This window comes from Penaeus monodon, chromosome 2, assembly GCF_015228065.2.
Source record: "Penaeus monodon isolate SGIC_2016 chromosome 2, NSTDA_Pmon_1, whole genome shotgun sequence".
In the NCBI taxonomy this organism is placed as follows: domain Eukaryota; kingdom Metazoa; phylum Arthropoda; class Malacostraca; order Decapoda; family Penaeidae; genus Penaeus; species Penaeus monodon.
Window position 1 is genome coordinate 13398827 of NC_051387.1, and position 12500 is coordinate 13411326.

A 12500-nucleotide genomic window follows, 5' to 3' on the forward strand; every position below is an offset into this window, starting at 1 on the left:
CAACCTGCAAGTCTTCAAAACCCTCATCATAGCTGTTGGGAGTTGCAACCACTAACTGCCACTCTTTTTCATTATTGCCATAATATTTTCCCTATTAATAGCAAAAAAGCACTGTATATATAGTCTAGCCATGACAGAACTGATTTGAATATTAATATAATGCACGCATTACATTGTTCTTTTTAAGATACTGTCATGCCCACAAATCACAGGCCCCAAGGCATTGCCTGAAGAGCAGGGCTGTAATACTCTGATTGGCTATTGTTTGTATAAAAAGGATGATATTTATTGCATAAATCATTTGTCTGCAAACTCTGGAAGATGTATATATAGTCTATTGCACAAAGATATTGCATTCTCTTGCTAATGCTGTGAACCTGTAAGTGACCTTCACATTAGTTTACATGGCAGTATGGATGCATTAAGATAGGGCAAATTGAAGATGATATTCTTGTAAAGGATAAAAAGTTGCAGTCATATATTCAAGAATAATCTGCAGACATGAAAGGTAATGCTACAAATAAATGAAAAAGATATAATTGAAAACATTTTCACAGTCCACTCAGTGCTGCCGAGTTTCAGTTCAATCTTGCCATGCATACCAAGGTGAAGACAATGTTTCCCAGGGGGTATTGGGGGGCAGAACCCCTTATCAACTCGGGTAGTGGCCGAAAGGTACATCCAGTCACAGCAACTTAGATTTTTTAATAGATTTTGTGGCATGAAGTTAGGGACATAGTCTCTGGTATGTGCATCCATACTGTAAAGATTTACCATTTACATGATTAGTCTCCTAATGTCAGCTACAAAGATTATCATATTGCATTCTGCTAGTGTGCCTGTCTTGAAGTATGACACACAAAAGGGAAGACATGGGAGTAGCACCCTGTATAATTTCTTATATCGTAAGAATAAGATTTGCGGAAATTAAAAGAAAATTCAGTTTTTATCCCTAAATAAAACCATATTCCATCTTTTACACAGAGTGTGTTACACTCTATGTAAAAGATGGAAATGGACTATAATTTAAATCATTAGGCTACTAAGGACTAATCTAGCAATTAAAATGAATGTCATGCATATCTGAATAGCAAAAACATGAAAATCATATTTTGGGTACTATTAATACAAAAAGAAATTATACCATATTTCTCTCTGCTAGTGTGCCTGTCTTGAAGTATGACACACAAAAAGGAAGCCATGGGAGTAGCAGCCTTGTATAATTTCTTATATCATAAGAATAAGATTTGCAGAAATTAAAAGAAAATCCTGTTTTTATCCCTCAATAAAACCATATTCCATCTTTTACACAGAGTGTAACACACTTAATTTATTGAAATGGACTATAATTTAAATCATTAGGCTATTAAGAACTGATCTAGCAATTAAAATGAATGTCATGCATATCTGAATAGCAAAAACATGAAAATCATATTTTGGTACAAATAATACAAAAAGAAATTATATCCCATTGCTGGTGTAGCTTGGTGATTACAACACAATTGGAGGCATTTGGTTAATTGCAGCATGTTTTAAAAAGTTCAGTAAATAAATAAAGGCTTAGGAGAACAAGTTGACATTTTATTACATCTGGAGTGAACACCCCATATTATTTTTCTTCTTTAATGTATTATTGTTCTATTTTTCCATTTGTAATAATATGGTCCAAAAGGAACCAATTTCCATATTATACAAGGAATAATTACAGGTTTACAGTTACAGGTTTTACTTTTGTGTAGGATAATTTTAGTGTGAAAGTGTGGAATATAGGATGTGTCCCTTTTGTTTGCTTAATTGTGCAACACCAGTTTAAATCCTCTGTGACCTAATCTTGGCTTGGTTTTAATTTTTTTTTCTCTTTTTTAATTCAAAATGTAATTCTTTACTTTCATATTTCCTTTTTTTTGCACATATTTGATCTTTTCTTTTCTTTTCTTTTCTTTGTATTTATTTATGATTAATTGTTGTAAGTGATATTGCCCATACTTCCTCCCCCCATGTCCCAGGATAACCACAAATTTATTGGCTGGAATAATAAGGGTTAGAGACAGAGGGATGTGGTTAAAATAGAAAGAATTACTTAGACATAGATTACTAGCTTTGATGATAATTGTAATGTAGAAGATATTAGTAATCAAAGTTAACCCTTTCAGCCAGCAGTGAGTCAACACTTGCTTGCTTTTCAGGACCCAACATCTTAACTATTATATGAAGTTATTAAATGCATTTATGTGTGTGTGTGTGCGTGCGTGCGTGCGTGCGTGTGTGCGTGCGTGCATGCACGCCTGTGTATTCATGCGCGTTTGCATGTAAAGAATAAAAGAAGGTCCCTATATCTTCTTTGTTACTTTTAACCATTTTGCTCCAGATGGATTAAAAGACACGCATGCTAGTGTACAGGGCATTTGCCTGTAAGCAGTCATATGTGTGTGTGAGAGAGAGAGAGAGAGAGAGAGAGAGAGAGAGAGAGAGAGAGAGAGAGAGAGAGAGAGAGAGAGAGAGAGAGAGAGAGAGAGAGATGAAAGTATACAATTGTTCAAGTTTATTTGTTGTAAAATGTTTGAGAAATGAAGGAGAGGGAGAGAAAAACCCAAAGAATGAACAAGGCAGGGGGGAAGTGTACCCCCCATACAGTCTCTCATCCCTGGTGGATGGGTATGGGGTGAAGGATGGCGGGTTAGGGGGATATGAAGGACCAGGATAGGGCCACAGAGGGGGGAAACTTTGAAGTAGACTCTGCTGATGATAATTTCTCATTTTGGGTAGAGGGTGGGGCATAGTCTAGCTGATTTATGTGACTGGTGGGAAGAGGGTGTGTGGGTGGAGCTAGAGAGAATCTAGAGGGCAATATATGGAGTCTTAAAAATAGAGCCATGATAGAATACGAGATCACTCAGGAGCAACTAAAATAAAATTGAATTATGATGCCAACATTGGTGTCACAGTAAATTCCTTTGGTGCTTCATAATGCTGAAACTGGCGCCACTGTATAAAACTGGTTAAACTAGTTGCAGGAGTAGCATAATTATAAATTACTTAATTGGCAAGTATTCTGTAACAGCAGACAGATCATAAGGACAGCATTAGCTATTTGTTGAATAATTACTGAATACATTTGTCCATGATGATATAGATGAAATCAATCTATGCAAGTGGTGCTGACAGCTAACAGAGTAATGTTATAATTCCAAGGGTTATATGGTTTATAGCAATTATGATGAGGGTAATAATGATAAGAAGAATAGTAGAAATGATAATTGCCCTAATGATCCCTCTAATTTCTTGCTCGTTGTTGTCATGGGGGTGCTTAGGAGATGGAGACTGGGGCCCAATGTAGGGGATCACCTGTACCTTGGACCTCAGCCCTTGCCTCAACTTATTTTGCATGGTCTTTTCTTTTTCCCCTTCCCTTTTCCTTCTCTTTTTCACCCCTTCTGTCTACTTCCAAAGGTGTGAGAGCCATGCTGAAAGGATGGTTTTGTGTCAGTCATGAATGGCCTCCGGAAGCTTTGGGCACTGTATTCCCTTGGTTAATTACCTAGCCCTTACCCCTTATCTGGATCCTGAGGGGTAGACCATTTCTTCTCCCCATTTATTTCAGGTTCACAATGGCCAATAGTAAAGATTTTTTACCCTTATTAGGGGCATTAAGGCTTGCCCCTTCATCAACTAGTCTATCTAATTTTTTATTTCATTAGTTTCCCGACCCCTGCCTCTCCTTTGACCATGGCTCCGACTACTAATACTAATACCCCCTCTTCAGTGTTTGCTGTCCATTCCGAATCAGCCACCCAGGTCATTACTCAACCTTCAGAATACACCCCTTCCTTTCTCCCAACATCCTCCACTCCATCTCCTTATGCAGAGTCTTCTTCATTGTCTACCCCCACCCCTGTTATTACTACTCTTCATCCTTATTTTCCTCCTCCCAACAGTGCTACCTCTCTCCATGTCACCCAGTGTTCCTCCCGCCCTTGTCCTACTGCTTTCACCTCTGCAAAACTTTTGAATACCTTATTTGGCCATGCCAAGTGGGACCAATTCTTTGTGATTCCTCCTACAGCCCCATACTCTGACAATACCCTTCTCTTCCAACAATGTCTCCAAAAACAAGTAGGCAGAGTTTCCTTTTACAGTCATTCCAATCATTCAATCATTGTTACAGTTACATCTGAGTCTCAAACTCATGCACTATCTACCCTCACTGACCTCACAGGCAAACCTATTTCTAAACATGACCCAAGAGAATGCTCCACTCCCTCATCCACCCTCTATTTGTATTTGCTGTACATTCAAACTATTTGCTGATATCCATCCTCCTCATCCGCAAGTTCCCCTTACACCTCTTCCTCCCACTCTCCAAAATAACACTTCATCCTCTCCTCCATGTCTTTCTTCTCCATTATCCTTATCACTCCCATCTGAATGCTCATGTGACTCCCTTGTGATACAACAACATCCTTTTCTGGATCCCACCCCTCCTGAAATTCTTCCTGATACTACCTTTTCCTGATCTCTTATCTCATTCTCTTGATTCTTCTCCTACTTCCACACCTAAGCAAACCATATCAGCATCTTATGATGATGTGTGTGTGTGTCTGTCTGTCTGTCTGTCTGTCTGTCTGTCTGTCTGTCTGTATATATATGTATATATATGTATTATATATATATATATATATATATATATATATATATATATATATATATATATATATATATATATATATATATATATATATGTATATATTATATATATATATATATATACATACAAACTACATACATACATACATGCATACATGCATGCATACATGCATGCATACATACATACATACATACATACATATATTCATATATACATACATACATACATACATACATACATCATCATCATTTAACAGTAGGTTCATGTCTGAGCCGCCGTGGTCACAGCATGATACTCAATTTGCAGTTTTCACGTTGTGATGCTCTTGGAGTGAGTACGTGGTAGGGTCCCCAGTTCCTTTCCACGGAGAGTGCCGGTGTTACCTTTTTAGATAACATTCTCTCTTATTTTATCCGGGCTTGGGACCAGCACTGACTTGAGCTGGCTTGGCCACCCAGTGGCTAGGCAGGCAATCGAGGTGAAGTTCCTTGCCCAAGGGAAACAACGCGGCGGTCGATGACTCGAACCCTCGAACTCAGATTGCCGTCGTGACAGTCTTGAGTCCGACGCTCTAACCATTCGACCACCGCAGCCTTGACGATCACATACATACATACATACATATATATATATATATATATATATATATATATATATATATATATATATATATATATATATATATATATATATATATATATATATATATATATATATATATTTATGTATGTATTTTTTATGTATGTATGTATGTATATCTTTTTATGTATGTATGTATGTATGTATATCTATCTATCTATATCTATCTATCTATCTATCTATCTATTTAATGTAAATAAGATTTTAAAACCATTGACTTTTATGTTTACAGGGTACGGGCATTCCTGACGAAAATGAAGACGAGGTTGGAGGAAGGGTGGAATTTCGATGGGGGCCAGACTCACCCAATGGAACTTCAAGTGACAAAGTAACAACATGTAGAAATTCAGTGCAAGGGAAGGTTCTCCTAGCTGATGACCAAGGTAAGTATGAAGCTGGATATCTTGCAAATGCAGATGAACATTAGCTTGTCTTTATCATATGAATTGCCATCAGCAGTCACTAAGGACCTTGACTAGATGGATTGTTAACAACTTTCCTCTAAAACTCATTGTTCCTTAGGACCTTGATACATGAGTTGTCTGTCTTTGAGAATCATTGATTTCCAGTAGTTTTTCTAAGGCATAAGAGCCATCACATTGATTCATGTCATTTCACAATATAAATGCCATAATTGATAGCTAAATACATTCTTGTTCAAATCACACTGGATGAGAAAAGATAAAAATTAAGATTTTTTTTTTCATTAACTTCATTTTCACTAAAGTTGTTATATATTATGTTGTTCAGGCTTGCCAATTGTGTATTTTATTAATACAGAATATTACTTCAGACTACAGTTTAAGGTAACATAAAGTATATATAACCTGAAGTATATGTGTTGTTAGGCAGTGGACATTGCCAAGATGAAACAACAGCAGACTACGAGAAGCAAACTTTAGAGAATATTGCTCAGTTTTTTTTTTAAATATATATATATGTATATTTTATGATAAATTTAGAATGCATACTATATGTTTGTGTGTGTCTTATGTTGTGCAAAATCTAGTGCATAAGTATTACACATGTAAACTTTATTTTTTCCCACCATTTATTTCTTAAGGTCCATGGTTTCTTTGAGTAATTACTTCTGAACAAAATGTAAACCAGAGTTGCCTTTCAGGTTATGTATGCCATCGAGTGGACCGCTTGAGCACCGGCTGTTGCAATGTTGCTGTAGATACAACCCGCCGTTATGCATGTGACACCTGCAATAGTCATGGATGCTGTGCTATTTATGAATATTGTGTATCCTGTTGCCTACAGCCTGATAAGGTGAGTTCTGATAATAATTTCAAGGGTTGCAATAAAATTATTGTAAATTGTTTTTATTATTATTTTGGTAGATATAGGATGGAGAGTATATTGCTAAATTGTCACAAGAGTTTGAATTTAATTATGAAATAGATATCTGTTCTATTGTTATTTTAGAAATCACTTGTAAGCTGATTTAAAACAATCATGTATCAAAATATTTAATTTTCATCATCACTTGAATATCAGTAAATCCATGTATAATGTTCTTATCAGAAACATGTTTAAGACTGTCCACACTGGCAGTGAATTGGCAAAAGTGTGCAAAAGCAAGAAGCTTGATAAGACTGGGGCATAGTGAGTGTCAGTGAGTGCAGGAAGAGTTATTAGTTAACTTTTCTCCCTTGAGCATCACAGTGTAAGACTTTACATATAGGAGAATAAAAAAGCAGAAGCTTCAGTTTTCACTTCAAAATAAATTCATTCATTCAGGAGACACAAATGAATCTGCTCCCAATTGCTCCCGGCTGATTGCTCCCATGTGGACATGGCCTAAGGTTGCAGGTCATTCTAAATTCAAGAGTTTATAAAGTTGTAAATGAAAATTAAATCCTTGCATTTCAGAAAGCCCTGCTGAAGAAAGTTTTGGGCCAGATAAGTGATAACAGCCCACTATACGCATCAGTGTCCGACCACTTTGAGCTCTGCCTTGTGAAATGCCGCACATCCAGTCAGTCGGTGCAGCATGAGACTCTGTACATAGACCCTAGAGCTAAGCATTGCTATGGGGAAGGGCCTCCACCTCTTAGCAATAATGAAACATGAGATTATTTTAGAAAACATTATTTAACATATTCCACATGGTAGCATTAGAAATATATTTCCAATAGTTGTAATACTTAACTATTTTTTCAATCTATTTATGTGACATGGACTTTACTAGTGTAAGGTTCTGTAAGCAAATATGTATAGAAAATGTTCTTTTAATATGGTTTTGAGCAGTAGTTACAATGCTGACTGTGAGGGTGTGTGTGATATTTTTATTTTGTCAAACACATAACTTTTAATATATTCAATGTAACAGTTACTTATTTATAATTGTTTACTATTGTATGTCCATATTGGCCTCCATAGTAAGTGGTATTAGATGCTAAACAGTTACAATATTATCCCCCCTCTCGGTTTACTGCAACACAGTTGGTAAATTTGTCTCATCTTTAATTGTTTTTTTCTATTATGTAAGACATGTAATGTTATTTCAGGCAGATAATGCATTTTGTAAAGTTTACTTTGCTTTTAATATCTGAGATTAAGTGGCACAAGTTTTGAATGTCTGAATATATGAATTTCATTTTATATGTTGTTTTAATTCTAATATAGGTATTCTTTGTTAGTTTTAACCTATATTGATAGTATTGCACTTTATATTAATTGTGAAGAGTAATGCAATATATTTAGCTAACTATTTTTTATTGTTGAGAGAGCTAAGAGTGAGTGTGAGTGTGAGTGTGAGTGAGTGTGAGTGTGAGTGAGATGAGTGTGAGTGTGAGTGTGAGTGTGAGTGTGGTGTGAGTGTGTGAGTGTGTGAGTGTGTGTGTGTGTGTGTGTGTGTGTGTGTGTGGGTGTGTGTGTGTGGTGCGTGTGGTGCATGAGTGCGTGTGTGTTTGTCTTTGTGTTTTATTTGGATGTTAAATTTTTCTTCAAGCATTTGGATTTCACTTATTTTCATAAATCACTAGCCAAACTTCCGAAAAAAATTTTGTTCCCCCTTTAACATGTTTCCCATCATTAAGGACACGTATGTGTATTTGGCATGGATGTGTACATGTAATTACCTCCATGTGTGTGAGTGTGTGGTTTTATGTATTAGCAGATTTGCTTATGTACATAATCTTTCAAAGAAAATGGAGCCCAAGTTTATATTTGATAACTCTATACAAAATTAATGGAATCTGCATGAAAACTTGTTATTTTTTACATGATGATTTATGTTCTTGATTTTACATTTTGAATGGACACTCATTTTTCATGTAATAAACCAATGATTCAAACTACAAAACATAATTATATAATCATACTTATGAAAGTCATTCTCGACCATATTTACATTTAACACATGTTCACACTTTCTTTTGATCTCTCTGTCTCTCGCTCGCTCTCTCTTCTCTCCTCTCCTCTCCTCTCCTCTCCTCTCCTCTCCTCTCCTCTCCTCTCTCTCTCCTCTCCTGTCCTTTTCTCTCTCTCTCCTTTCTCTCTCTCTTTTTATCAGGTTGAATTTTCTTCTTTACATGTGTTATGTATATGCATTTTTGTACTATAATTGATTCTCTGTGATCTCTTCCTGTCCTAACAAATAAAAGACTTGATTATTTGGCTTTTGAATGTAACAGTTTGGCCTTAAATCAGTAAATGGAAATGGATGCAGTAAACAGGCTAATGATTTTAATAAAAAAAAATTTACATCAGAAACCCATATACACAAAAATGAGACTTTAAGACAGAGAGACTGGCAAAAATTGTGTGCTAGTTCATGCAGAAAAGAGCTTTATAGATAGGTGGGAAACTATAAATAATAATGGGGCATTGATAGGAGAAAGGTATTATTTTTTTATTATTATTATTTCTTTGCATTTTTTCATAGTACTCTCTCTGTTCCCCTTTACACTGGGATATGAGATTTGGCAGTTCATAGTTCTTTCTGCTGACTTTTTCCATGTACATGTTAATGTTGCTTCTGTTTGTATTGTGATCTTCTATAAGTACAATGTGATTGGACATTCTCTCTGATTCAATACCTGGTGTTTCATGGCTAAAGAACAATTTAGTACAAAGTATTCAGTTGCTTATTTCATTTTGTGAATTTATTCGGCTGAATCTTTCTTTTGTAATATGAAATAGACTTCTTCAGAAATGTCTTACTGAAAATCTAAACAAAACAATTTACCTGATGAGACAATAAAAAGTTAAAGAGTATTTTGAAGAATTTGTAATGTTTTTAATAAAATTATCTATATTATTTATGGTTTATCATTAATGTTAATTTAATCCATTGTATTGTAATGTGTGGTATTGATATTTCAGTTATTTATTTATTTATCTATATTCCTTGTTATTTCTTTTGTTATTTATAATGATCATTAATTTTTTGCTGGAGTAGTAATAGTAGTAGTATTAATAGTAATAGTAATAACAGTAATAGTAATAGTAGTAGTAGCAGTAATAGTAATGACAGTAGCAGCATCAGTAGTAGTAGTTTTGGTAGAGTAGTAGTGTTGGTAGTATTAGTAGTAATAGTGGCTGTAGTAATTAGTAATTGCATGTAATTCTAGTAATAACAATTGTAATAGTAGTAGTAATAGTGTCTGTAGTAATTCCATTAATAATAATAATAGCAGTAACTCAATAATGAAAATATTAATAATAATAATAATAATAACAGTAATAGTAGTAGTAGTACCAGTAACAGTAGTAGTATAGCCTGAACCATGCTAGTTTGGTATTTAAATGTCTGGTTGTTTTAGTGATCCAAGACAATAACTTGAATAAAGAAGTCATTTGTTAACACTATAAGTGCCTTACCAGTTTAGGCCCAAGTGCCACCCTATATTGTTTACCATAGCTAACCTACAGTCCCCTTCTGCAGTGTAGAAAGAGGATTTGAATGGTAATGAATATCTTCATAACCTAAGAGATGTAGGTTGCTCTGTGAAGGTATTTATTCTCATTCATACCCATTTCTACATGTATTGCAGTTAATTCTGTTCATCTGCTATGCATTAGTATGGGATATTTCTAGCTAGTGTAAACCATAGTTTACTGCCTGTTGTGTTTTTATCTTCATTTGATTCTGTTAGTATAAGTATATATTTTCCAAATAATAGGAACATATTTAATAGAAATCTGAAAACTTTATAGCCCTTGATATATATGGATACACAGTTTCAAATTCTTACATTTTCTGAAGTATTATTGCCTTGAAATCATTTTAAAAATCGGACCCAGTATTATGTTGTGAAAGAACAGGTCAAACCCTGAATACACATAGTGTGGATAAATACATGTAGAATACCTTGTATATGAACCCATTGGCCCAGGTTACACCACTCACACTCAGGCCTTTTCCTTGAGATATGTCAAGCCATCCTGTTACATTACAATTACATACACCTTGGCTAGTTGTGTCCAGGGTGGCTTCAGGTCATTTTGAAAAATGTATTTTGAATTTTTTTGAAAAATAGCAGGATAAAGGCAGAAGAAACATCATATAAAGCTTGCTTAGTTCTCCAAACATGTCTTCCGTCAAGGGTAATAATCCCTGGCTTTGAGTTACTTAATAAAATTGGAAACTTTTATTAAATGTAATACTTAGTGAAGTAGGGATTATGCAGTATCTTACATTTAATGACAAGTCCTTTAATGTTATGTGTGTATCCTTGGGTTGTCACTCTTTGCACACTCAGTATATCATTATGAATATGTACATTTTCTTTTTCTTTTTCTTAATTGTTGCCAAGGTTTTTATAGGGCAAAACAAAGCTTCATAAAATCTGGATTTATTGAAATGATGCTTATCTAGGAATGTTGTGTTACTATCTCTAGGTTGACATAATTTCATGTTATTTTAATTTCATTATATATGAAGGCATTTCTGAAAAGGTCAGACAGAGAGATTACTAGTGATTGATTTTTTTCTTTTGATTAAGGCATATACCTTGTAGTTGAAATATGAAGTGATTTCTTAACATAGAAAAAAACAAAGTTTCACTTGGAGATAGAATTGAACAATAACTATTACAACGAAGATTTATCTGCCTCATGTAACTTTCCTTGTGCAAAACTACAAGACTGGGTGACACTGCGACCCCTTTTTCGAATCCCTTGTAGGAACAAACGCAATTTTATGAGCAGTTCTTACAGGCTTCCGCCCCCATCCCTTCAACATAAAAATGCATAGACTGTATTTTTCTTTCATATACTACAGTATAAACAGGCCTGGCCATAAGAATTTGAGCAGGCGGGCAATAAATCGCCCTCCTCGTTGGTATCAGGCGGGCAATTTTTACAATACACAAAACTAGTTTGCAAATGCTTTGAAGCATATGTTTTGGACTAAAATAAAAGGGTTTTAAAAAACAAGACTTATAAAGTAAGATTTTCAACAACTAATGAAAATAACATTTTTTTGGTATCTACTGTTCTTCATCACAGGTAAATTCGCCTTCTCGTATCTGATCCTGATTCACTTTCAGAAACAACTTTCACATATCTTTTGCTGGGCCACTCTCTTGCATCTACATCTTCCTCAGAAATTTCGAAATGCGCCTTTCTTTTCTACAAATACATTTACACGGCTCGTTTGATTATTCCTTTGCGTTCTTTATCTGGCCATGTGTTGTCATTTGCCTTTGTAATCAAAAGATCATCCATCGTGCTGTGGTGTCTGGTCAATCGACGATCGCTAAGAGTCAACAAAATGAATGCTCTTTCAACTTTGAATTTGAACCTGCAATACATGTCAGCAACTCGATTATGAGGCACATTTTCGAAAATTAAGGACACAACATATTTTTTTTTTCAGGCGCTTTGAAAATATCGTTGAAATGGCGGGTAGCAAAACAAATTACCATTCAAGTGATCCTTCTCGCTGATACCTGCTGCTGGTAGATAAACTGATACACTGTCTAAGATTACGCGAAGCTCCAGAATGCCATAATCATTTTCATCCCTCCAATACTGTGGATCACATATTCTCATCGAGCAGAACACTTCAGTTTGTTTCCGGGAACCGTTCTTGGAGAATATATTTAAATCATCGAACAGCAGCTGCCAGTTCGCGTGAATTTTTTTGAATAATGCAGTCTCCTTGATATTAGGATATCAACATTTTCTCGACTGTCAGCTTTTCTTCTCCCGTGACCCTCCTTAAGGTATATATGCCTATCATTTGCTTGCTAACTTGCAA

The 12500-nt window shown here is 35.1% G+C and overlaps 1 protein-coding gene across 1 annotated transcript in view; it reads left to right on the forward strand.

Annotated features, from left to right (window-relative positions):
• LOC119581134 (SREBP regulating gene protein-like) overlaps positions 1–9313 on the forward strand; it is a 10385-nt gene extending 1072 nt beyond the window's left edge. The window contains exons 2-4 of the mRNA XM_037929483.1: positions 5517–5667; positions 6408–6559; positions 7163–9313. Coding sequence (XP_037785411.1) covers positions 5517–5667; positions 6408–6559; positions 7163–7363 — 504 coding nt within the window. The 3' untranslated portion in view covers positions 7364–9313. The remainder of the gene's footprint in view (positions 1–5516; positions 5668–6407; positions 6560–7162) is intronic.
• Positions 9314–12500: the final 3187 nt, after the last annotated feature.